The following is a 26,418-nucleotide window of genomic DNA, read 5'->3' on the forward strand; positions in this document are numbered from 1 at the left end:
CTGGGCTAAAAGGGAACGTGCGAGGCCCCCTCTAATTTAGATACGTGGCCCCTTGCAAGGAGACCATTCTGAGACACTGTGGGGGGCCCATTGTCCAGCATTTTTGCGCCCCCACAGTTTTAACTTTTACTCCACAAGCATTGCACACACCTTCAGTCCTTTAGGTGTGAGAATTGATTGTGGTCTAAAACTTAAAACTGTGGGGGCGCCAAAATGCTGGACAATGGGCCCCCCACAGTGTCTGTGAATGGTCTCCTTGCAATTGAGGGAGCGTCTCCGTCTCCCTCCCCTATGCCTCCGGACACCATGCCTGAGAGGCCGAGGGAGGGGGCCCCCTCCATTGGACCTTAATTGCAGGCGACACTTTTCTTTGAAATAGATCGCCAGGGAAACAACGGGACACACCACCAGTGCTGGGCCCCATGCTGGTGGGCTGAGTGTGCCACCACCCACGCTGCCCATGCCTAGCGCCGGCCCTGCCGCAGTGCATACTTACTTACCCTATAGAAGAGGTAGGTCGGCCACGGAGCCGCAGACCCTGAACTTGCAGTCTGGCTCCTGAGGTCTTATGATACGGGCTCTTAAACTCACCAACAAATTGAAGTGTGGAAATATTGCGAGGCGCGGACACCACAGCACGGAATCGTGCTATGCGTCAACGTACAAGTGGTTATTTCATGATTCAATGAGAAAGAATATCGGACCCGCTCGCCTGTGTAAAGAGTACATCGCCTGTAGCGGCTCGATTCACAGGGGCCATTGATGGTTTGACGCTAGGCGCCCACGCGAGCACGCGAGCGGTCTCTTTTGAGTAGATCGGTGAAAATGGCGGCCAAGGAAAGGTTTTCTTCATTATAAATTCACTTTTTGAAACATTGACACCCGTGTGAGACCATTTATAGCAGATTTGTTCTAAGAGAAATGAGTTAACTGCATTTCTAAATAACTAAATGTAAGCTGCCAGATAGAGCTTGCGATCACTATTTGCATATCGAATGTCAGATTGTGTGTAAGTTAAATAAACCCCTTGTAGGCGCCTGTACCTGCTGAGCTTGGCACTCTTCAAGCTTCACGCGCAGCCCTCCTTCCATCCTGATGAGGCACACAGGCATGATTACAGCTCAGAAACTTAAGAGGACACTGGTACATGTATCCGTGCTGACGTCAGCGGAGGGCACCCTCTGCGGATGGGGGTCCCAGGAGTGGCACTGCAGGCTCAGCAGGTATCACCAGCCATAAGGACTCTGCCTCTGGTTTGCACAGAAGAACTTCCTGACACGACCACTAGATGGCGGAATGATCCCAGCATTTGAATCTGGAATACCCTCAAACCACAGCAGAGCTTGTTACAAGCAGGGCACTGGTTTGTTAGTTCACCAGCCCTGGTGCATTGTGGGCTGTCTTTCTTGTTACACATAGGACACTAGTGTCTTAGTTCACAAGCCCTGGTGAGTTGTCTCTCTCTCTCTCTCTTGTTACAAGCAGGGCACTGGTTTGTTAGTTCACCAGCCCTGGTGCGTTGTGTGCTGTCTTTCTTGTTACACATAGGACACTAGTGTCGTAGTTCACAAGCCCTGGTGAGTTGTCTCTCTCTCTCTCTCTCTTGTTACAAGCAGGGGACAGGTTTGTTAGTTCACCAGCCCTGGTGCATTGTGGGCTGTCTTTCTTGTTACACATAGGACACTAGTGTCTTAGTTCACAAGCCCTGGTGAGTTGTCTCTCTCTCTCTCTCTTGTTACAAGCAGGGCACTGGTTTGTTAGTTCACCAGCCCTGGTGCGTTGTGTGCTGTCTTTCTTGTTACACATAGGACACTAGTGTCTTAGTTCACAAGCCCTGGTGAGTTGTCTCTCTCTCTCTCTCTCTTGTTACAAGCAGGGGACAGGTTTGTTAGTTCACCAGCCCTGGTGCATTGTGTGCTGTCTTTCTTGTTACACATAGGACACTAGTGTCTTAGTTCACAAGCCCTGGTGAGTTGTCTCTCTCTCTCTCTCTCTCTCTCTTGTTACAAGCAGGGGACAGGTTTCTTAGTTCACAAGCCCTGGTGAGTTGTCTCTCTCTCTCTCTCTCTTGTTACAAGCAGGGGACAGGTTTCTTAGTTCACAAGCCCTGGTGAGTTGTCTCTCTCTCTCTCTCTCTCTCTTGTTACAAGCAGGGGACAGGTTTCTTAGTTCACAAGCCCTGGTGAGTTGTCTCTCTCTCTCTCTCTCTTGTTACAAGCAGGGGACAGGTTTCTTAGTTCACAAGCCCTGGTGAGTTGTCTCTCTCTCTCTCTCTCTCTCTCTTGTTACAAGCAGGGGACAGGTTTCTTAGTTCACAAGCCCTGGTGAGTTGTCTCTCTCTCTCTCTCTCTCTCTTGTTACAAGCAGGGGACAGGTTTCTTAGTTCACCAGCCCTGGTGAGTTGTCTCTCTCTCTCTCTCTCTCTCTCTTGTTACAAGCAGGGGACAGGTTTCTTAGTTCACCAGCCCTGGTGAGTTGTCTCTCTCTCTCTCTCTCTTGTTACAAGCAGGGGACAGGTTTCTTAGTTCACAAGCCCTGGTGAGTTGTCTCTCTCTCTCTCTCTCTCTCTTGTTACAAGCAGGGGACAGGTTTCTTAGTTCACAAGCCCTGGTGAGTTGTCTCTCTCTCTCTCTCTCTCTTGTTACAAGCAGGGGACAGGTTTCTTAGTTCACCAGCCCTGGTGTGTTGTCTCTCTCTCTCTCTCTCTCTTGTTACAAGCAGGGGACAGGTTTGTTACTTCACCAGCCCTGGTGAGTTGCGTTCCCTCTCTCTTGTAACAAATCCGCCAATGGTTATGTAGTATCCTGCATATTATACTGTAAGGTGTGTTGCCTTCCCTGCTCGGCCAGGGCCTGTGCTCTGACTCATGGGCATGTGGGAGTCTGGCGAGCCCCAGGATGTCGGGACTGAGGGAGGCAGAGCGACAGTGGGTCATGGGCTGAGCAGCCGACAGGCAGCTCCTGGTGGGGCTCTGGTCTACCACTTATCTACATGATGTCCTGTACCTTACAACCTGTTATCTTCATCGAATAAAATGTCCTTCCTTCCACATAAACAGCCCTGGGTGGGTGAGCCCCCCGGCCCCTCTGTGCCCTCAGGGTTCCTTAGGAACAGCCCTAGAGAGGAGGGAGCCCCTTGGCCCCTCTGTGTGCATGGGGGGGTCACTCGTTCCATATGAGCAGCCCTGGGGGGGGGGGGGGGTGAGCCACTCTGTGCCCACGGGGTTCCTTATAAGCAGGCCGATGGAGGGGGCATTTTCTTACTGTTCCTGACGCCTCTGGCTGCCGAGGAGTTGAGGGAGGTTTACCTGGGTGTCCGGGGTGCGGCGCCCACAGCTCCCACCGCAGTCCCTTCCGGTGTCGAGGCGCTGCATGGTCGGCCGTGGGAGTCCCTCAAGCCCCGCCCCCCTCAGGGAGCGGCTCAGACTGGTCTGTTTGTCTAAACTGACCCCCCCCCTCCCTCTGGCCACCTGCTCCTTCCCATCTACAGTCTGTCCTGGAGACCACCCAGGGTGGCAGAACACCCCCTTCTGTGGCCGCCCCTGCGCCAATCAAGGCTGACCCTAGACTGGGGGCAGCTGTCAACTGTCTCTCCCTTAGGTACAGGATGACGGTCGCCTCCTCGCCAGCCCTCCCCAGGACAGTCTGAGGCTGATAGAAGGCAGCCTCCTGCCAGAGAGGGAGGTATACCACCTCCCCGCTCACTGGCCACACTAGCCTCCTCCCTCACACTCACTGGCCACACTAGCCACCACCCTCCCACTCACTGGCCACACTAGCCACCACCCTCCCACTCACTGGCCACACTAGCCACCACCACCCCACTCACTGGCCACTCACTGGCCACACTAGCCACCACCCTCCCACTCACTGGCCACACTAGCCACCACCCTCCACTCACTGGCCACACTAGCAACCACACTCACTTCCCACACTAGCCATCGCCCTCTCATTCACTGGCCACACTTGCACCACCCTCCCCTTCACTGGCCACACTAGCTACCACCCTCCCCTTCACTGGCCACACTAGCTACCACCCTTCCACTAACTGGCCACACTAGCCACTACACTCCCATTCACTGGCCACACTAGCCACCACCATCACCTCATTGGCCACACTAGCCACCACACTCCCCTCTCACTGGCCACACTAGCCCCACCCTCCCTCTCACTGGCCACACTAGCCACCACCTTCCCACTGACTGGCCACACAACTCACCACACCCCCTCCTCACTGGCCACACTAGCCACCACCCTCCCACTCACTGGCCACACTACTCACCACCCCATTAAGATAATGTTGTAAGATGGGGTCCTGTGGCCCCCTGTGTCTCCTAGCCTGGTGAGGGAAGCTGTCTGCACCCCCTGCACCCTGACTCCAGAGCGGTGGCCATCACGGGCTCAAGGGGTCCACGTGCCCCGTATAGTGACCTGTCAGAAGACACAAAGATGCTCTCCCTTCTCGTCGCTCATTGGTTGATCTCTTCTGGCAGGTGTACCAGTACTTCAGCTGCCTTCCGGAGGACAAGGTGCCCTATGTGAACAGTGCTGGCGAGCGGTACCGGATCAAGCAGCTCCTGCACCAGCTGCCACCGCACGACAGCGAGGTGAGTCCAGGGCCCCGAGGTGAGTCCAGGGCCCCCGAGGTGAGTCCAGGCGCTGAGGTGAGTCCAGGCGCTGAGGTGAGTCCAGGGCCCTGAGGTGAGTCCAGGGCCCTGAGGTGAGTCCAGGGCCCCGAGGTGAGTCCAGGGCCCCCGAGGTGAGTCCAGGCGCTGAGGTGAGTCCAGGGCCCCGAGGTGAGTCCAGGGCCCCGAGGTGAGTCCAGGGCCCCGAGGTGAGTCCAGGGCCCCGAGGTGAGTCCAGGGCTCCGAGGTGAGTCCAGGACCCCGAGGTGAGTCCAGGACCCCGAGGTGAGTCCAGGAGTCCGGGGCCCGAGGTGATTCCAGGGCCCCGAGGTGAGTCCAGGACCCCGAGGTGAGTCCAGGAGTCCGGGGCCCCGAGGTGATTCCAGGGCCCCGAGGTGAGTCCAGGGCTCCGAGGTGAGTCCAGGGCTCCGAGGTGAGTCCGGGGCCCCGCGGTGAGTCCGGGGCCCCGCGGTGAGTCCAGGGCCCCGCGGTGAGTCCAGGGCCCCCAGGTGAGTCCAGGGCCCCCAGGTGAGTCCAGGGCCCCCAGGTGAGTCCAGGGCCCCCAGGTGAGTCCTGGGCCCCCAGGTGAGTCCAGGGCCCGAGGTAAGTCCAGGAGTCCAGGGCCCCCGAGGTGAGTCCAGGGCCCCCGTGGTGGTTCCAGGACCCCGAGGTGAGTCCAGGACCCCGAGGTGAGTCCAGGACCCCGAGGTGAGTCCAGGGCCCCGCGGTGAGTCCAGGGCCCCCAGGTGAGTCCAGGGCCCCCAGGTGAGTCCAGGGCCCCCAGGTGAGTCCTGGGCCCCCAGGTGAGTCCAGGGCCCCGAGGTGAGTCCAGGGCCCCGCGGTGAGTCCAGCTCTCCGAGGTGAGTCAGGAGTCCAGAGCCCCGAGCCCCGAGGCGAGTCCAGAGCCCCGAGGCGAGTCCAGGGCCCGAGGCGAGTCCAGGGCCCCGAGGCGAGTCCAGGGCCCCTAGGTGAGTCCAGGGCCCCTAGGTGAGTCCAGGGCCCGAGGTAAGTCCAGGAGTCCAGGGCCCCCGTGGTGGTTCCAGGACCCCGAGGTGAGTCCAGGACCCCGAGGTGAGTCCAGGACCCCGAGGTGAGTCCAGGACCCCGAGGTGAGTCCAGGACCCCGAGGTGAGTCCAGGACCCCGAGGTGAGTCCAGGACCCCGAGGTGAGTCCAGGACCCCGAGGTGAGTCCAGGACCCCGAGGCGAGTCCAGGACCCCGAGGCGAGTCCAGGGCCCCGAGGCGAGTCCAGGGCCCCGAGGCGAGTCCAGGGCCCCGAGGCGAGTCCAGGGCCCCGAGGCGAGTCCAGGGCCCCGAGGCGAGTCCAGGACCCCGAGGCGAGTCCAGGACCCCGAGGCGAGTCCAGGACCCCGAGGCGAGTCCAGGGCCCTGAGGCGAGTCCAGGGCCCTGAGGCGAGTCCAGGGCCCCGAGGCGAGTCCAGGGCCCCGAGGCGAGTCCAGGGCCTCGAGGCGAGTCCAGGGCCCCGAGGCGAGTCCAGGACCTGCACTGGTGGGCTCTGCATCATCACCCAGCCTCCTTCTGTTTGTGTGTCTGCACAAGTGCTTCCCATGTGCTTGCTGTCTTCTGAAGATTGCCTGCTTCAGGCACCTTCTGGTTGGATATGATTTCTGTATGTTTGGTATTTTTTGGGCGCACGGTATGTGTGCTGTGTGTTTCCATGTGCATGTCATGGACACTGCCTGGTTTCTGCTTCTGGTTCTGTCTGATTGCCATGTGTTGTCTCTACTTGGGTGCCAGGCTGCTTTTGAGCTCCGGTTGTTCAGTGTGTTTGTCATTTGTTTGTGATGCATTTCCAGGATGCTTGATGTGTCTGATGAATCGTGTTTGTGGTTTCTGGTGCTTTGTGTTTGTCCTTTGTTCATCAACCGTTTCCAGTGTGCTCGTAATGAGTGCATCTTGCGTGTGGCTTTTCCTGATTTAGTGTCTTTTCTGTGTGTTTGCCATGTGAGTGCTGTATGTTTGCCTGTTTTTTGCTTCTGTTTTTTGCAACCACATTTTATTGGGTTTTCAAAATAACGTCCGCTTACATGAATTCGGATTCACACTGTTCACTATGCATACATTGAATACAGTTGCTCTCTGCTGGTTTTTGCTTCTTCTGGTTGTTTGATTGCCGTGTCTCCTTGCCCTGTGTTTGCTCTATTTGTTTGTTTGTGTTTGCCTCATTCGTGATCCATCATGGTTTTGGTGTTGCTTGTTAATTTTGATTGCTGTGTGTTTGTATTTCCATGGGTCCGCTCTGCTCATGGCTTCTCCTGGCTCACTCTTTGCTTTGCGTTTGTGCTTTGTTTATGATGTGTTTCTTGTGTGCTTGCTGGGAATCCACCTCGCTCTGTCTTCTCCTGGTTCTCCATCTTGGTCCTTCCTGGTTGTGGCTTCTGCTGGTCCACTTGGACTGCTATGAATCTACTCTTGTGGGTTCTCCCAGTTCAGCAGGTGTGCTGTGTCTTTATCATTTCATTCATGCTTCCCGTGTGCTTGTTCTGGATTCCTCCTCTTCTTGGATTCTAATGGTTCTATGGTTCTGCCTTGTTTTTTTTCTTTGTTTTCACATAGATACATCTGGTTGGTGCTGTTCTCTGCCTTCTCCTGTTTGATGTCTGTCTAATCTGCTGTAATGCTTCGCACTCCCAGATAATAGAAAATACCACCCTCCAACACAGAGGCTCAAACACGAAGAAGCAATAAAAACAACACAAAACACCACCTAGAAAAGGATTTCACTTCTATGAAATAAAACACCTTAAAACACGGTTTTCAGAATAAGGCATGGGGTTTTACTTGTGCAACACTCTAACAAAAAGGCTTTCGCAGATGTTAAATGAACAACATTCAAATGTATATAGAGATATATATGTACATATATATATATGTGCAAGCAACAAAAGCAACTGTTAAATGCGTGGATGATAATATAAAATAAAGTACAAGCAGATAATACTGGACGTCCTGCAAGAAATCAGAACAATATATTCACTAAATACATCAGATGATTATAACCACTGGAGACTTGGATGTGCACACCGACACACTCGTCCATCACAAAGTCAATACTCAAAAACAAAACACCTCACCGATCGTTCACTCGCCATCCTTGCCAACTCAACCTGAGGAGCCCTTGGACAGCCCAGGAAGGATTCTCAATCGGGACCCTCAAAGTTCCATTGTGATGACACGTCTGCCCCACAAGTGAGCTCCCGTCTGGGTGTCAAGATCCCCTGCCTTTAATAACTTTACTCAACCTGAGGAGAAGGTTCTAGAAAGCTCTCCCGTTTCTTCTGTTACGAAAAACCGAGCTGACCGTACTGGTCTGTGTCAAGGTCAAGACAGAAGCTGGCCAGGCCCCTTTATTTTGACTATGAGACCGAGCTGTACATTCCACACATTTCTCTGGCAACAACAATCTCTGCTCTGAAAGGCACCAAGCACGCTTCCCACATATTATCCCAGCAAAGCTTACGAAAGCCTCCATCCAGCAGAAAACAAAAAAACCTGAAACATGAATAACCTAAACAACTTGATTAATCTAGGGGCCTGCCTGTGTGCGCAAAAAGCTCAAGCTAGCTGACAGAATTCAAGATGACATGAGGGCATGTCAAAGCCAATAGTAAGAACTTCATAATACTTCCCAATTTACAACACAATGCACATTTGTGCACCACTGCCTATAACATCACACACTTCATCTCCCAATGTACAACACAATGTACATTTGAGTACCACTGCTCATAACACTGCACATCGAGACCAAGAAATACATTCCACATCTCTCTCTCTCATGCTTTCAAATGCACATCTCACACTCTCTGTTCCTGGAAAGGCTGTTCTACTCTGTAAACGCTCTCCCACTCTAAAACTGCAAGGTTACACTAAAGAAATCTTCAAGGGAATGTGCACATATTGGACATTCAAGCTAAGTTAAAATAAAACACCAAAATTCAATAAAAAAATGGTAGTCAAATGTCATCATGTGGTTTCAAAACCTAGGAGTGCCTCTAACACTACATCTGCCTCTCCAAGAGTTGCCATGCACTCTTGAGCCTAGTAGAGGCTCTTCCAGATGTAGTGTGTTTGCTGCGTGTTTTGGAGTTCTTGATTGCATGTGTTTGCTTTGTGTTTGTGTGATCTGTTTGCCATGTGCTTGCGGTGTTTGTCACCCAGACTAGTCCTGGCCTTTCCTTCAGGCATGCTCTGAGGTTTTCGTCCCTGATGACCCTGTCGCTCCTTCCCCGCTCACCCTGTCCCTCCTTCCCCGCTCACCCTGTCCTTCCTTCCCCGCTCACCCTGTCTTTCCTTCCCCGCTCACCCTGTCCTTCCTTCCCCACTCACCCTGTCGCTCCTTCCCCGCTCACCATGTCGCTCCTTCCTCGCTCACCCTGTCTTTCCTTCACCGCTCACCCTGTCTTTCCTTCCCCGCTCACCCTGTCTTTCCTTCCCCGCTCACCCTGTCTTTCCTTCCCCGCTCACCCTGTCTTTCCTTCCCTGCTCACCCTGTCTTTCCTTCCCCGCTCACCCTGTCTTTCCTTCCCCGCTCACCCTGTCGCTCCTTCCCCGCTCACCCTGTCCTTCCTTCCCCGCTCACCCTGTCTTTCCTTCCCCGCTCACCCTGTCGCTCCTTCCCCGCTCACCCTGTCGCTCCTTCCCCGCTCACCCTGTCCTTCCTTCCTCGCTCACCCTGTCCTTCCTTCCTCGCTCACCCTGTCTTTCCTTCCCCGCTCACCCTGTCCTTCCTTCCCCGCTCACCCTGTCCTTCCTTCCCCGCTCACCCTGTCCTTCCTTCCCCGCTCACCCTGTCCTTCCTTCCCCGCTCACCCTGTCCTTCCTTCCCCGCTCACCCTGTCCTTCCTTCCCCGCTCACCCTGTCTTTCCTTCCCCGCTCACCCTGTCTTTCCTTCCCCGCTCACCCTGTCTTTCCTTCCCCGCTCACCCTGTCTTTCCTTCCCCGCTCACCCTGTCTTTCCTTCCCCGCTCACCCTGTCCTTCCTTCCCCGCTCACCCTGTCGCTCCTTCCCCGCTCACCCTGTCGCTCCTTCCCCGCTCACCCTGTCGCTCCTTCCCCGCTCACCCTGTCGCTCCTTCCCCGCTCACCCTGTCGCTCCTTCCCCGCTCACCTTGTCTTTCCTTCCCCGCTCACCCTGTCGCTCCTTCCCCGCTCACCCTGTCGCTCCTTCCCCGCTCACCCTGTCGCTCCTTCCCCGCTCACCCTGTCGCTCCTTCCCCGCTCACCTTGTCTTTCCTTCCCCGCTCACCCTGTCGCTCCTTCCCCGCTCACCCTGTCCTTCGTTCCTCGCTCACCCTGTCCTTCGTTCCCCGCTCACCCTGTCCTTCGTTCCTCGCTCACCCTGTCCTTCGTTCCTCGCTCACCCTGTCCTTCGTTCCTCGCTCACCCTGTCCTTCGTTCCTCGCTCACCCTGTCCTTCGTTCCTCGCTCACCCTGTCTTTCGTTCCTCGCTCACCCTGTCTTTCGTTCCTCGCTCACCCTGTCTTTCGTTCCTCGCTCACCCTGTCTTTCGTTCCTCGCTCACCCTGTCTTTCGTTCCTCGCTCACCCTGTCTTTCGTTCCTCGCTCACCCTGTCTTTCGTTCCTCGCTCACCCTGTCTTTCGTTCCTCGCTCACCCTGTCTTTCGTTCCTCGCTCACCCTGTCCTTCTTTCCTCGCTCACCCTGTAGTTCCTTCGTTCCTCGCTCACCCTGTCCTTCCTTCCCCGCTCACCCTGTCCTTCCTTCCCCGCTCACCCTGTCCTTCCTTCCCCGCTCACCCTGTCTTTCCTTCCCCGCTCACCCTGTCTTTCCTTCCCCGCTCACCCTGTCTTTCCTTCCCCGCTCACCCTGTCTTTCCTTCCCCGCTCACCCTGTCCTTCCTTCCCCGCTCACCCTGTCGCTCCTTCCCCGCTCACCCTGTCCTTCCTTCCCCGCTCACCCTGTCGCTCCTTCCCCGCTCACCCTGTCGCTCCTTCCCCGCTCACCTTGTCTTTCCTTCCCCGCTCACCCTGTCGCTCCTTCCCCGCTCACCCTGTCGCTCCTTCCCCGCTCACCCTGTCGCTCCTTCCCCGCTCACCCTGTCGCTCCTTCCCCGCTCACCCTGTCGCTCCTTCCCCGCTCACCTTGTCTTTCCTTCCCCGCTCACCTTGTCGCTCCTTCCCCGCTCACCCTGTCCTTCGTTCCTCGCTCACCCTGTCCTTCGTTCCCCGCTCACCCTGTCCTTCGTTCCCCGCTCACCCTGTCCTTCGTTCCTCGCTCACCCTGTCCTTCGTTCCTCGCTCACCCTGTCCTTCGTTCCTCGCTCACCCTGTCCTTCGTTCCTCGCTCACCCTGTCCTTCGTTCCTCGCTCACCCTGTCCTTCGTTCCTCGCTCACCCTGTCCTTCGTTCCTCGCTCACCCTGTCCTTCGTTCCTCGCTCACCCTGTCCTTCGTTCCTCGCTCACCCTGTCCTTCGTTCCTCGCTCACCCTGTCTTTCGTTCCTCGCTCACCCTGTCCTTCGTTCCTCGCTCACCCTGTCCTTCGTTCCTCGCTCACCCTGTCTTTCGTTCCTTGCTCACCCTGTCTTTCGTTCCTCGCTCACCCTGTCTTTCGTTCCTCGCTCACCCTGTCTTTCGTTCCTCGCTCACCCTGTCCTTCTTTCCTCGCTCACTCTGTCCTTCTTTCCTCGCTCACCCTGTCCTTCGTTCCCCGCTCACCCTGTCCTTCGTTCCCCGCTCACCCTGTCCTTCGCTCCTCGTTCACCCTGTCTTTCCTTCCCCACTCACCCTGTCTTTTCTTCCCCACTCACCCTGTCCTTCCTTCCCCACTAGGCCCAGTACTGTAACTCCCTGGAGGAGGACGAGCGGAGGGAGCTTCGGGTCTTCAGTCAGCAGCGGAAGCGGGAGAACCTGGGGCGGGGGACGGTGCGTCTCTTTCCGGTCACCATCACCGGGGCCATCTGTGAGCAGGTGAGGCAGCGTGGTGAGGTGAGCCAGCCGGGCTAGGGCAGCATCTCGGGGATATGTGTATACCTCTGTGGGAAGGTGAGCTATTGGGGTCCGGAGTACCATACCGGGACTGTGTGTCTGCACATGAGCCAGAGAGGGTAGAGGTCTCAGTCAGTCCCCATCTGGAGGGGCGGGTGGGCACTGGGCAGTGCCCTCTTCTAGGCCGGACAGCAGCAGGCAGGCTGAGTCCTGGCGCTGAAACCCCCCTGGGGTACAGCGATATGTTAATCCTTTTTCCAGACTGTGGGTCTCAAGACAGGGATGTGGCAACTTGAGGCACTCTGGGCAGTAGGGACTGGTCTTGTTTGGGTACTGCACGTTGTAAGTTCCTTATTTGGCAATTTCGGACGACTCTGGCAGAGATTGGCTGGTGCAGTAGTGTCACCTGGAGCACCCCAACAGGTGCAGCAGGACTAAGTCTGGGCAGTGAACTCCGCTTTGCTCATGGAGTTTGGTGAGTTTTCTGCACTCTGCGTTACGCGGAGCTCACACAGTTCCGAAAAACTGTGCTTCCTATAGCAGAGTTTTTTTCCTTGCTCGCGTTTTCATCAACGTCCAGTTGGCAAACGCGAGCGAGGATAGTCCAACATCTGGGGAGATTTTTCCTCATTCGCGATCGTCAGCATCAAGTTGGCCAGCGCGAGCATGAAAAATCAACCTCCCAGCGAGATTTCTCAACGCGGCCGGTCAGATTCCTCATTGAAAGTGATCGCGTATGCTCACGTTGAGAAACGGACAGTTCGCATTGAGAAAGCTGCCACTCGAGTAAAAATCTACTCGAACAGCAGAAAGGAAGCAGCGTCCGCTTGCGCTGTGCATGATGCTGTTAGCGATGATTGCACAGCGCGGACAAGCACTTGGCTCTGAAAATCACAGTGAACAGCATTTATCTAAAGCACCTCCCTGCTCGCGGAGCTCCACGTAGCTCGGCAGAGATTCTGTTACACTTCGTGGAGTTCCGCTTAGCAGAACTCCGCGAACTCTGCCCAGGCTTGAGCAGGACGTCAATCCTTTCTCCATTAGGCAGGCCAGTCGGGCACACTTGGACATGTTTCACAGTCATGGCCGTGGGTATAATGACAGGCTTCTCTTGGGCACGCATCAGGGGGCCACGGTTCTTCCTTGGAGGTCAGTAACTGACTCCGGGCCGCGAGTGCATCAGTCACACTCTTTGGTAAGTTTCTCATGGATGGACCTCAGCAACATGGTCACCAACATCTGTCCGGACCATCCGTCGGCTCCTTCTGCAGGGTGGGTCTCTTGTCCTCCTCTCTGTGATCCAGGACTCTCCAGGCATTAAAGGGCCAGAAAACAGTTCTTCCTCCTTATCAGACTCCAGGTGACGTCCCCTGAAGTCTGAGAAGCTTGCAGACGCCACTTCTGGTTGCACAGTAGTCCCTGGGTTCTCTGCAGAGCCCCATCCTTGGTCAGGGAGAACTTGGAATTGGAACAACAAATGGGTTAGCAGCCAGCTCCCGCTCTTATCCAGGTACACAAGGTGTCCTCAGAAGGGCCGGGCGGTGAACTCCACTCCATTCGCGGGGCTGGCAGAGTGTATTGCACTCGAGGAGCTCGCAGAATTTTTTCCTCGATCGCGCTCGTCAACGGTAAGTTGTCGAGCACGACCGAGGAAAATCCAACGCTAGACCGCTTCCCAGCGAGATCTCTCAGTGCGGGCGGTCGCGGATGGTCGCTACTGTTCGCGTTGAAAAAACGTTCGCATTGAAGAAGCTGTCAATCGAGTAGAACTTCTACTCAAGAGGCGGAAAGATACAGCGCCCTCTTGTGCTGCTCATGATGCCGTACGTGCTGATTTTACAGTGCAGGACAAACACCCAGGGCTAAAAAACAGTGCGAACGGCACGAGGTAACACACTCTGCGACTTGCGCAACTCCGCAACTTTGGCTCATGAGTGGCAGAGCTCACTCCGGGGGTGGGGGATGGGCTGGGGTGCAGTGGGCTGCGGTGCCCGGGATGTGGCAGTAACTCCATATGTGATTGGGTGGGATCAGCATGGGATGGGGGAGCAGCAGGTACCCTGGTGGCCTCTGGTTCTGGAGGTGCAGCCCTGACTCTGGCCACAAGGCCTCAGTGATGGGCATTCTGAGCCCAGAGGTTGGGGCGCTGGGCTCGCACTGGAGGCCGGTGGGGAGTGGAGGGGCGAGTAACTCTCAGGTGTTGGCTTCAGTGCCCCTTGTGACTGACTTCTCTCTTCTCAGTGTGGGAAACAGATCCGAGGAGGCGACATTGCGGTGTTTGCCAGTCGGGCCGGGCATGGCGTGTGTTGGCACCCGCAGTGTTTCACCTGTGCCCGCTGCACCGAGCTGCTAACAGACCTTATCTACTTCTACCAAGGAGCGAAGATCTACTGTGGGCGACACCACGCGGAGCTGCTCAAACCACGGTGCCAGGCCTGCGATGAGGTGAGTGTGCACTACTACCGGGGTGAGGTGAGTGTGCATTAATGCCGGGGGTGAGGTGAGTGTGCACTAATGCCAGGGGTGAGGTGAGTGTGCACTAATGCCAGGGGTGAGGTGAGTGTGCATTAATGCCGGGGTGAGGTGAGTGTGCACTAATGCCAGGGGTGATGTGAGTGTGCATTAATGCCGGGGTGAGGTGAATGTGCACTAATGCCAGGGGTGAGGTGAGTGTGCAATAATGCCGGGGTGAGGTGAGTGTGCACTAATGCCAGGGGTGAGGTGAGTGTGCACTACTTCAGGGGGTGAGGTGAGTGTGAGTGTGCACTCCTGCGGGTGACACCACAATGAAGTGAGTGTGCACTATTGCAGGGGGAGATGAGTGTGCACTACTGCAGGGGATAAGTGTGCACTACTACAAGGGGTGACACCACATAGAACTGCTGAAACCCCAGTGTCTGGACTACAATGAGGTGAGTGTGCATTACTGCGGGGGGGGGTGAGTTGAGTGAGTGTGCCCTACTGCCGGGGGTGAGGTGAGTGTACACTACTGCCGGGGGTGAGGTGAGTGTACACTACTGCCGGGGTGAGGTGAGTGTGCACTACTTCCGGAGGTGAGTGTGAGTGTGCACTACTGTGGGTGACACCACGCTGAGCTGCTGAGTTGCCAGGCATGTGATGAGGTGAGTGTGCACTATTGCAGGGGGTGAGGTGAGTGTCAGTGTGCACTGCTGCAGCAGATGTGTGAGCATGCACTACTGTGGGTGGCACCACACGGAGCTACTGAAACCACGGTGCCAGGCCTGCGATGAGGTGAGTGTGCACTACCGAAGGGGTCGAGGTGAATGTGAGTGTGTACAACTGCAGGGGAGAAGTGTGCACTACTGCCACGCGGAGCTGCTGAAACAACGGTGCCAGGCTTGCGATGAGGTGGGTGTGCACTACTGCCATGGGCAAGGTGAGTGTGACCGTGCACTGCTACAAGGGGCGACACCACGCTGAACTGCTGAAACAATGGTGGGCGGGGTGAGTGTGCACTACTGCACGGGGCGAGGTGAATGTGTGTGCACTGCTGCAGGGGAGGAGATGAGCGTGCACCACTTCAGGGCTGGTGAGTTGCATGCCAGGCTTGCGCTTGCCTGTGACTGACTTGTCCTGTCAGATGGAGGTCGGTGAGAGGGCTGGGGGGGTTAACCTGGATCAGTGGGGCGGCGGGGCGCACTCTATGGTGGCGCTTCCTGCGGTCTCTGGTATGTGCTCTCCTGGAGTGAGTGAAAGAGTGAGTGTGAGTGCAGTTTTTAACTCTCCTCCTCCTCTCCCTCACAGATCATCTTCGCAGACGAGTGCACCGAGGCGGAGGGTCGCCATTGGCACATGAGCCACTTCTGCTGCTTCGACTGCGAGCAGCGCCTCGGCGGGCAGCGCTACATCATGAAGGAGAACCGGCCCTACTGCTGCCAGTGCTACGAGGCGCTATACGCAGAGTACTGCGACTCCTGCGGCGAGCACATAGGTGAGGCGGAAGGGGCAGCAGGTCTGCTAGACTGTGGCCTGCGTCCTGTCAGTCACTCACAGCACCCTTCATCCCAGCCATGTTTTGAGGCCTGCGTCCTGTCAGTCACTCACAGCATCCTTCATCCCAGCCATGTTTTGAGGCCTGCGTCCTGTCAGTCACTCACAGCATCCTTCATCCCAGCCATGTTTTGAGGCCTGCATCCTGTCAGTCACTCACAGCATCCTTCATCCCAGCCATGTTTTGAGGCCTGCGTCCTGTCAGTCACTCACAGCATCCTTCATCCCAGCCATGTTTTGAGGCCTGCATCCTGTCAGTCACTCACAGCATCCTTCATCCTTGACATGTTTTGAGGCCTGCGTCCTGTCAGTCACTCACAGCACCCTTCATCCTAGCCATGTTTTGAGGCCAGCGTCCTGTCAGTCACTCACAGCACCCTTCATCCCAGCCATGTTTTGAGGCCTGCGTCCTGTCAGTCACTCACAGCATCCTTCATCCCAGCCATGTTTGTGGCCTGCATCCTGTCAGTCACTCACAGCATCCTTCATCCTTGCCATGTTTTGAGGCCTGCGTCCTGTCAGTCACTCACAGCATCCTTCATCCCAGCCATGTTTTGAGGCCTGCGTCCTGTCAGTCACTCACAGCATCCTTCATCCCAGCCATGTTTTGAGGCCTGCATCCTGTCAGTCACTCACAGCATCCTTCATCCTTGCCATGTTTTGAGGCCTGCGTCCTGTCAGTCACTCACAGCACCCTTCATCCTAGCCATGTTTTGAGGCCAGCGTCCTGTCAGTCACTCACAGCACCCTTCATCCCAGCCATGTTTTGAGGCCTGCGTCCTGTCAGTCACTCACAGCATCCTTCATCCCAGCCATGTTTTGAGGCCTGCGTCCTGTCAGTCACTCACAGCATCCTTCATCCCAGCCATGTTTTGAGGCCTGCGTCCTGTCAGTCACTCACAGCATCCTTCATCCCAGCCATGTTTTGAGGCCTGCGTCCTGTCAGTCACTCACAGCATCCTTCATCCTTGACATGTTTTGAGGCCTGCGTCCTGTCAGTCACTCACAGCATCCTTCATCCCAGCCATGTTTTGAGGCCTGCATCCCATCAGTCACTCACAGCATCCTTCATCCCAGCCATGTTTTGAGGCCTGCGTCCTGTCAGTCACTCACAGCATCATTCATCCCAGCCATGTTTTGAGGCCTGCGTCCTGTCAGTCACTCACAGCATCCTTCATCCCAGCCATGTTTTGAGGTCTGCGTCCTGTCAGTCACTCACAGCATCCTTCCTTCCCATCATGCTTTGAGGCCTGCATCCTGTCAGTCACTCACAGCATCCTTCATCCTTGACATGTTTTGAGGTCTGCGTCCTGTCAGTCACTCACAGCATCCTTCCTTCCCATCATGCTTTGAGGCCTGCATCCTGTCAGTCACTCACAGCACCCTTCATCCCAGCCATGTTTTGAGGCCTGCGTCCTGTCAGTCACTCACAGCATCCTTCATCCCAGCCATGTTTTGAGGTCTGCGTCCTGTCAGTCACTCACAGCATCCTTCCTTCCCATCATGCTTTGAGGCCTGCATCCTGTCAGTCACTCACAGCATCCTTCATCCTTGACATGTTTTGAGGTCTGCGTCCTGTCAGTCACTCACAGCATCCTTCCTTCCCATCATGCTTTGAGGCCTGCATCCTGTCAGTCACTCACAGCATCCTTCATCCTTGACATGTTTTGAGGTCTGCGTCCTGTCAGTCACTCACAGCATCCTTCCTTCCCATCATGCTTTGAGGCCTGCATCCTGTCAGTCACTCACAGCACCCTTCATCCCAGCCATGTTTTGAGGCCAGCGTCCTGTCAGTCACTCACAGCATCCTTCATCCCAGCCATGTTTTGAGGCCTGCATCCTGTCAGTCACTCACAGCATCCTTCTTCCTAGCCATGTTTTGAGGCCTGCATCCTGTCAGTCACTCACAGCATCCTTCATCCCAGCCATGTTTTGAGGCCTGCGTCCTGTCAGTCACTCACAGCATCCTTCATCCTTGACATGTTTTGAGGTCTGCGTCCTGTCAGTCACTCACAGCATCCTTCCTTCCCATCATGCTTTGAGGCCTGCATCCTGTCAGTCACTCACAGCACCCTTCATCCCAGCCATGTTTTGAGGCCAGCGTCCTGTCAGTCACTCACAGCATCCTTCATCCCAGCCATGTTTTGAGGTCTGCATCCTGTCAGTCACTCACAGCATCCTTCATCCCAGCCATGTTTTGAGGTCTGCATCCTGTCAGTCACTCACAGCATCCTTCATCCCAGCCATGTTTTGTGGCCTGCATCCTGTCAGTCACTCACAGCATCCTTCATCCCAGCCATGTTTTGAGGTCTGCGTCCTGTCAGTCACTCACAGCACCCTTCATCCCAGCCATGTTTTGAGGCCTGCATCCTGTCAGTCACTCACAGCATCCTTCATCCTTGACATGTTTTGAGGTCTGCGTCCTGTCAGTCACTCACAGCATCCTTCATCCCAGCCATGTTTTGAGGTCTGCATCCTGTCAGTCACTCACAGCATCCTTCATCCCAGCCATGTTTTGTGGCCTGCATCCTGTCAGTCACTCACAGCATCCTTCATCCCAGCCATGTTTTGTGGCCTGCATCCTGTGAGTCACTCACAGCATCCTTTTTCCTAGCCATGTTTTGTGGCCTGCATCCTGTCAGTCACTCACAGCATCCTTCATCCCAGCCATGTTTTGAGGCCTGCATCCTGTCAGTCACTCACAGCACCCTTCATCCCAGCCATGTTTTGAGGCCTGCATCCTGTCAGTCACTCACAGCATCCTTCATCCTAGCCATGTTTTGAGGCCAGCGTCCTGTCACTCACAGCATCCTTCATCCCAGCCATGTTTTGTGGCCTGCATCCTGTCAGTCACTCACAGCATCCTTCATCCCAGCCATGTTTTGAGGCCAGCGTCCTGTCAGTCACTCACAGCATCCTTCATCCCAGCCATGTTTTGTGGCCTGCATCCTGTGAGTCACTCACAGCATCCTTTTTCCTAGCCATGTTTTGTGGCCTGCATCCTGTCAGTCACTCACAGCATCCTTCATCCTAGCCATGTTTTGAGGTCTGCATCCTGTCAGTCACTCACAGCATCCTTCATCCCAGCCATGTTTTGAGGCCTGCATCCTGTCAGTCACTCACAGCATCCTTCATCCTAGCCATGTTTTGAGGCCTGCATCCTGTCAGTCACTCACAGCATCCTTCTTCCTAGCCATGTTTTGAGGCCTGCATCCTGTCAGTCACTCACAGCATCCTTCATCCTAGCCATGTTTTGAGGCCTGCATCCTGTCAGTCACTCACAGCATCCTTCATCCCAGCCATGTCTTGTGGCCTGCGTCCTGTCAGTCACTCACAGCACCCTTCATCCCAGCCATGTTTTGAGGTCTGCATCCTGTCAGTCACTCACAGCATCCTTCATCCCAGCCATGTTTTGAGGCCTGCATCCTGTCAGTCACTCACAGCATCCTTCATCCCAGCCATGTTTTGAGGTCTGCATCCTGTCAGTCACTCACAGCATCCTTCGTCCCAGCCATGTTTTGAGGTCTGCATCCTGTCAGTCACTCACAGCATCCTTCATCCCAGCCATGTTTTGTTAGTAGCTGTTTTGTGTGCAGGGGGAGACGGGGCATCATTTCCTTGCTTTTGATGGTGGTTTTATTCCATGAAGTCCCGCACTTCTGCCTCCCACCTTGTAAGGCCCCTCCATGGCTACTGTGTAAACCCTCATTCACAGATGTATTATTTCAGAGTCATGCCATCACCTCCGGTCCCGTTACATCATCAAGGGACGGGAGTGTACTCCCTATACTTTTTGATTCCGAAAAAAGACTGCTCCTTCGGGCCCATACTGAACCTAAGACAACTAAACCTCTACATTTAATCGGACCACTTCCACGTCATCGCCCTTCAGCAGGTGCTCCGATTGCTTCAGCAAAGCGACTTTCTTTCCACGTTAGATTTAAAGGACACCTACTTCCATATTTTCATTCACCCCGCTCACAGGAAATATCTCAGGTTCGTGGTGGACGGAGAACATTACCAATTCAAAGTCCTCCCATTCGGGGTCACTACAGCACCAAGGGTGTTTGCCAAATGCCTAGCAGTGGTCACAGCTCATTTAAGAAGACAACACATTCACGTCTTCATACGTAGACAACTGGCTAATAAAAGCGAAGTCACAACACAGCTGCATACACCACACTCACAAGACGGTTCAGCTGCTTCACTACTATAGACACTTGCAAAGCTCTAGCGTACCCCAACCCAGTCAGAATACACAACATGCAAACCCTAATATCACAAATTCACCCGCAACACTCACTACCAGCCCGAGTGTTATGCAGTTGGAATGATGGCGTCTTGCATTCTAATAGTTCCTTATGCAAGACTCCAAATGTGTCCCCTACAGGAATGCTTAGCCTAGCGATTTGGCTCCTGAGGTCTTAGAATTTGGATACTTAAATTTACCTCCAAACTGTATGGAAATTATTAAGCAAGCAAGACGTCCCACCACCAGAGCCTGCTATGCAGCAAAGTGGAAAAGGTTTGCTGTATACTGTAACAGTAACAACATCAACCCTCTGGACGCATCTACACAAAATATTATTTGCTACTTACTACACTTACAGCAATGTAACCTTGCTTACACCTCCATTAGAGTACATCTTGCAGCTATAGCAGCGTACCTGCAAAACAGGCACATCTATCCCTGTTTAGGGTGCCCGCAATTAAGGCTTTCATGGAAGGCCTCAAAAGAGTCATTCCACCAAGATTACCACCTTCCCCAGTCTGGAACCTCAACGTAGTACTCACCAGACTAATGGGGCCACCTTTCGAACCTATGCATAGGTGCGAAATACAATTCCTTACATGGAAGGTGGCTTTCCTTATAGCCATTACCTCACTCAGGAGAGTGAGTGAATTACAGGCACTGACAATACAAGAATCATTCCTACAGTTACACCAGAATAAAGTGGCTCTTAGAACAAACCCAAAGTTCTTGCCTAATGTAATTTCAGCATTCCACATCAATCAACCAGTGTAACTACCAGTCTTTTTCCCAAAACCACAGACGGTAGCAGAAAGGGCCCTACATACACTAGATGTCAAAAGGGCAATATTATATTACATAGAAAGAACTCAAACTTTCAGAAAAACTAAACAACTATTTGTAGCGTTTTCCCCAACACATAAGGGCAATCCTATCTCTAAAGCAGGCATCGCTAGATGGATTGTAAGATGTATACAAATATGTTACATTAAAGCAAAGAGAACATTAACTGTTCCTCCTAGAGCTCATTCTACACGCAAACTAGGAGCATCTATGGCATTCTTAGGGAACATTCCCCTAGATGACATATGTAGAGCAGCAACTTGGTCTACACCACATACCTTCACAAAACACTACTGTGTTGATGTGCAGGCTACACAACAAGCCAGAGTGGGCCAAGCTGTACTAAAACATTTATTTCAAACTGTTGCAACAGACACTGGTGACCACCGCTAGGGAGGTAACTGCTGTATAATCTATTCATAAATGTACAATCTGCAGCTTATATGCCTCGAACGGAATATGCTACTTACCAGTATGCATCTGTTCTTGGCATAGAGGGCTGCAGAGTGGTACATGCCCTCCCTGCCTCCCCGGAAACCAGTGTCTGTCCCAACATTGTCTTATTTAGATACATTTACATGGGCATATCTTTATGTATTATACTACACTACTCCATCTAACCCTACTATGGCAAAACAATCTAAGGATGGAGCCGATGCCCATGCGCACTAGCACCCAAAGGAGGAGTCATCGGTCCCGTGACCACAAAGACTTCTCCAAGAGAAAAACAAGTGCAATCATCCGAGCCCAACACCAGATGGCGATCTATTCATAAATGTACCACTCTGCAGCCCTCTATGCCAAGAAGAGATGCATACTGGTAAGTAGCATATTCCTTACCCAGTATGCATCTGTTCTTGGCTTATAGAGCTGCAGATTCACATGCGCCCACCCACCTCCCCGGGTACCTTTACCTGTTGCAGTAATGTCTTACTTAGATACACTTTACATGAAGATCTCTTATTATTCTTACTAACACCATCATCACCCTTACGGCAAAACAATCTAAGGATGGATTCTATGCCCATGCGCACTATCACCGAAAGAAGGAGTCACCTACCTCGTGACTACAAAGACTTCTTCGAAGAAAAACAAAGTGCAAACATCCGGGCCCAACACCAGATGGCGATCTATGCTAAAGCATATGAATCTACAGCTCTACATGCCAAGAACAGATGCATACTGGGTAAGTAGCATTTTCTTTCCACCGGAGGGCACCCCCAGGCCAGATCGAGGAAGGAAGCACCATTGTATTTGCATCTGCAACAGCGAGAATCATCCAAGGGCCCCATGCGATGCAACTGTGCGGGGGTGTGATACATTTGATGAAGGAGTTTAATGTTTATTAAGCGCAGTCGGTAGATGGGGAGAGTGATTTAGTCAACTTGCAGCAGTATCGCCCGAGTGCGGCAGTATCGCCCCTAGTGCGGCAGTATCGCCCGTGTGCAGCAGTGAGCGGGGATCGAGGTCAGCTGCCCAACTGCAGTACTCCCTGAGGAGACATCTAGGCGCCTTATCCTGCATGACCCCGTACAGGAGTGGGATCCGTCTCCGCAGGGAAGGACTGCTCAGGATCATATCCAGCGCATGAAATGTAGAAGGCGCAGCCAGGAATGTGTCATGCAGGGCACGAAGCATAACTCTAAATCTAAAGGACGTGAAAATGTCAAATGGAGTGTGCTGCTTCAGTGCAGTTAGTTTTGTGTTGCGCTGTAAAAAATCGTCCCTCTGGGGATAAATTGCCCAGCGTTAGTAGACACAGCCGGATCAACTGGCGGGATACCCCCTCACCGTCTGCCGCAGGGATATGCGGGTGGCCACGGAGCAGAATGTTGGTTGAGTAGATGTTCAACCCAGACTCTTTGTCTCTCCCATGCCCAGATCATACATGTAAAACACACAAGATGATGGACGGAATGTTGCACATTGGCAAAACCTTCACCCCCAGTCACAGATCTGGGTTTAATCCATTGATATTTTGCTCACTCTGCCACCCCAGTTCAGACATGGCCATATGCAAATCAGTCTTGACCCTGTGCCTCATGGGAACAGTCCAGCCGTAACTGCCAGGCCATGCCTTCCCTGGACCGGAAGCAAACATCCTGGGACCGGTTTCTGGCTATCAGCCTTCATCAGCCAGGATAGCTTGAATCCAGTGGCAAAGTGAGCAAGGGACCCACATCTGGGCATACTGTACTGGGGTGAATGTATGACATTGTTCTGCATTCTGTCCATAAACTGTTGTTTTTGAACAGATCATAAATGTAGCAGTGTCTATTTCAACCCGGGGGCTGCAGGCAGGCAAGTATATTCCTATGTTCATTGGGAAGGGCACCGCGGCGGAGGCCTCAATCGCCAGAAGAGGTCGGAAGGGGGTGGATGTATCCAAAAGTGCGCGCATTGCACTTGTACGCCGTGATAGCATCGTTCCATGACCATGGCGCATCTGTTAGCGTTTCCCAGGAGACCCTTGGTTGCTTGCCAACCATGTCAGGTTCTCGAGCTACATACAGAGTTGTTTGAAGAAGTGGGAAGTGAGTGGCAGGGACTATTGATGAAGAGACACAGGTGTGAGAAGTTGGCCTGGTATATGCTGACCACTAATTAAAGTGGGCACCTTGTCCCAGTCCAAGCAACCCTTATTGATGATTAGGTTAAAGACAACCTTTATTGAAAGCTATCCTAGTGGAAGATTTGGAGAGCAGCCTTCAGGCTAAGTCTTGGAGGAATGTAAAGCAGCTTGTTTTACCAGATTATAACCTCTTGAATGACCAAATGAAAGGAGAACCACACGAGGGATATATATAAAATATATGTATTTATTACTAAACACTCTCTACTAATCTCTTCATCAGATTAAAGCACAAAGCTCACAATATTAAATCACTAGAACAACAGTAAATAGCACAATACACAGTGGGCTCCAGGGGGAGACCAAACCATATACTAAGAAAGTGGTATAAGAACCACGACTTGACTAGACACAGCGCCTAGAGCGCGTACAATCGCTGAGACCCCAAGGAACCACCCAAGGTAGTGACACAGGAGACCCACGGGCGACGTGTGCAGTGTGTGAACACAGGGGCGAGCTCCGGACAATCCTATGGGAAAGTCGCGGTTGGAATTTTAAAGATTAAGAACACTTCGGAGAGGACTTCGAGAAAACCCTTTCAAACATAGAAGGTTCTAAGACCAGCACCCTTGAGAGTACAGAGATACCCGTGTTAGCTATCCCAGAGGAGGGTGCATAGGGGTCAACTGATGTCGGAAACCTTCGTCGATTTCAATGGCATGATGAGGAAAAGTGCTGCTGCCCGGAAGATGAAAAGTGTCCGGTGGAATCCAGGCCTGGATCTGAGGTGAGAAGAACCTGAAAGCAGAAGGGACAGAGTTTGGGTCACTACAGGGTGACCAGGGGCACGATAGACGAATGCCCACCGATGTCGGGTGCTTCAGGTGAGAAGATGCAATGCTTAACTCTGCAGCAAGGGGGACCAGGAGACATCGACGATGACCAAACTCCGGAGGTGAGCTGTCCCATGAAGGATGTTGAGTGCTGGGGGCGTCAGAATCTGGATTGAACACCAACAGGCCTTGGCAACTGCAACACATGCAGGCAGAGGAAACCAGCTACGGTGAGGACCAGCAAGGTCCTGGGGACTCTCCAAGCTATGGAGTCACGCACGTCTGGAGTAACCAGGAAAGCCCACTGACAGTCAAAGTTACCTTCACAGGGACCCACAGGCCAACGGACCAGGGACCGCGAAGGGACCTCAAGCTGAATCACGAAATACCAGCCCACGGAACACTCGTGGAGTGCAGGCCGGAAATCTTCAGTGTAATTACTGCTCGGGGTCAGGACTACAAGTAACCCAAAGCACAGCCTCAGGGATCGCCGAAAAGCATATGCTGCTGCAAAAGTACACAGTGCACAGGGGTTCGGGTTGCACGGTCCACACGAGGGATACTGGCCTTAGGATTGCTGAGTGGTCAGATCAACCTCAGGGATGCTCGGAAACCCACCTCCTGTGTTGCAGAAATCTTAAGAGTCCTCAGGAGCTCAGGAGATGCAAACCAGTCAGATGCATTTAGGTGCCTGCTGCTGCAGGGGAGTAACTCCTTTACTCCAAGGGAGAGTCTTCAGTCGTCCAGCGAAATGTAGATCGTCTAAGTAGGTGGTTTCTGTAGCAGAGTTTAGTCCAGGTAAAATCTAAAGTCCTGTAGTCAGGGGTTCCTACTTTATACCCAAGGAAGGAGTGGGACAAACTCTGGGGAACCACCTATGGGAGGGTCAGGACAGAGGGGTGGCTACACCCATGTCCTTTGTCCACTTTTGCACCAGAGCAGGAGCCAATCGCTCCTACAACCTGTTTGAACTGGACTATGCGCAGGGACACCAAATATGCACCCAGTGCAGACTTCAAAGCACTCTGAGTGCACCCACCCAGCCCCAATACACTAAAGCCTGTCTGGGAGTGGGTCAAACTTTCCTGTGACAGGAAACCTATTGTCAGGCCTTCCCCTGCTCGAGCTTGGCTCAGCAGCAGGAGTGCAGACTCGTGTCTGTGGCTGGAAGCATCCATTTTGTGATGCCCAGGTCGAGAAAGCTGGTACCGGGTGTACCGGTGTTTCACCTAAGTCCCTCTAGAAGGGTGGAATCATACCTCCCACCAGTTACTGGTGTGGCGGTATGATTCCAAGGTGTTTGACATCAAACACGACCTGTTTCTAAGCAGCCGTTTTAAAGTTAGCATTTACAGTGAGGTTATAATGCACTTAAATATATATGGTTGGCTGCATCACAAACAACCCCGGAGAATAGGTTCAGAAGGCTGCAGAGGGGCACCCCCTCACATAAAACCCAGAACCCTGTCTTCAGGATTGATAAGGCCTGCCATAAGGGTGACTGATAGGTTTAAATGTTCATTGATTTACAATAGATATAGTGAACCTATATCTGAGTATGGGGTGCCTGCACCACCTTACCCAGGCTGCTGTAGCAGACCTGTGGTGTCAGTTTGAGTGGTCTCGCAGGGGTGGCACAATACATGCTGCAGCCCCTGGGAGGCATCTGGGGTCTCTGGGGTACCTATGCCCTGGGTACATAGTATACCATATACTAGGTGATAGAGCGCGCGGGTCACCCGACCAATAATTTCGCCACTTCTGGCTTCGGGCCCATATATTTAAATCACCATATACATTGATCTGATGACCTCACGCTCTGCTATCAGATATTTGTGAGTTCCCTTCGTTATTCCTCAGAGTACCCGACTTACCATCCACCGACACGGGTACCTATGACCACCATGGATCAGGGAGCTAGCTGTAAAAGGAAAGGCAGCAAAATACAAACCCCACAATATAATACTCAATACCTTTTGTAAAATGACCACGGACAACTGGAAGTTTTAAAATCTTTATCTAATTTAGTAAAATTCAGAAATCATCAAATTCACAGTAATTAAGCAATCGATAATCAGAATAACAGAAAGTACATAGCTGAATAGCAAATAAGTCAGAGCAACCATTTATAGATTAATGGAATCAGGACACACTTAAATGAAGGATCAGGAATTAGAACGTTTAAGATGAATCACTAAAGATGGGATAGGCTTTGATTAGGACTAGTATTCTAGAATTATTTCAAGGGAATAAGACAGGAGTTCGGGACATTCATGTAGCTATAGGAGAATCTATGAAGAGAGACACGCTAT

The 26,418-nt window shown here is 53.3% G+C and overlaps 1 protein-coding gene across 1 annotated transcript in view; it reads left to right on the forward strand.

Moving 5' to 3' along the window:
- Positions 1-26,418, forward strand: part of PRICKLE3 (prickle planar cell polarity protein 3) — a 192,866-nt gene that overhangs the window by 114,970 nt on the left and 51,478 nt on the right. Inside the window, exons 4-7 of the mRNA XM_078664522.1 lie at positions 4,493-4,606; positions 11,440-11,577; positions 13,837-14,040; positions 15,361-15,547. Of these exons, the coding sequence (XP_078520648.1) occupies positions 4,493-4,606; positions 11,440-11,577; positions 13,837-14,040; positions 15,361-15,547 (643 nt within the window). The remainder of the gene's footprint in view (positions 1-4,492; positions 4,607-11,439; positions 11,578-13,836; positions 14,041-15,360; positions 15,548-26,418) is intronic.

Source organism: Lissotriton helveticus, chromosome 10 (genome assembly GCF_964261635.1).
Source record: "Lissotriton helveticus chromosome 10, aLisHel1.1, whole genome shotgun sequence".
Lineage (NCBI taxonomy): Eukaryota > Metazoa > Chordata > Amphibia > Caudata > Salamandridae > Lissotriton > Lissotriton helveticus.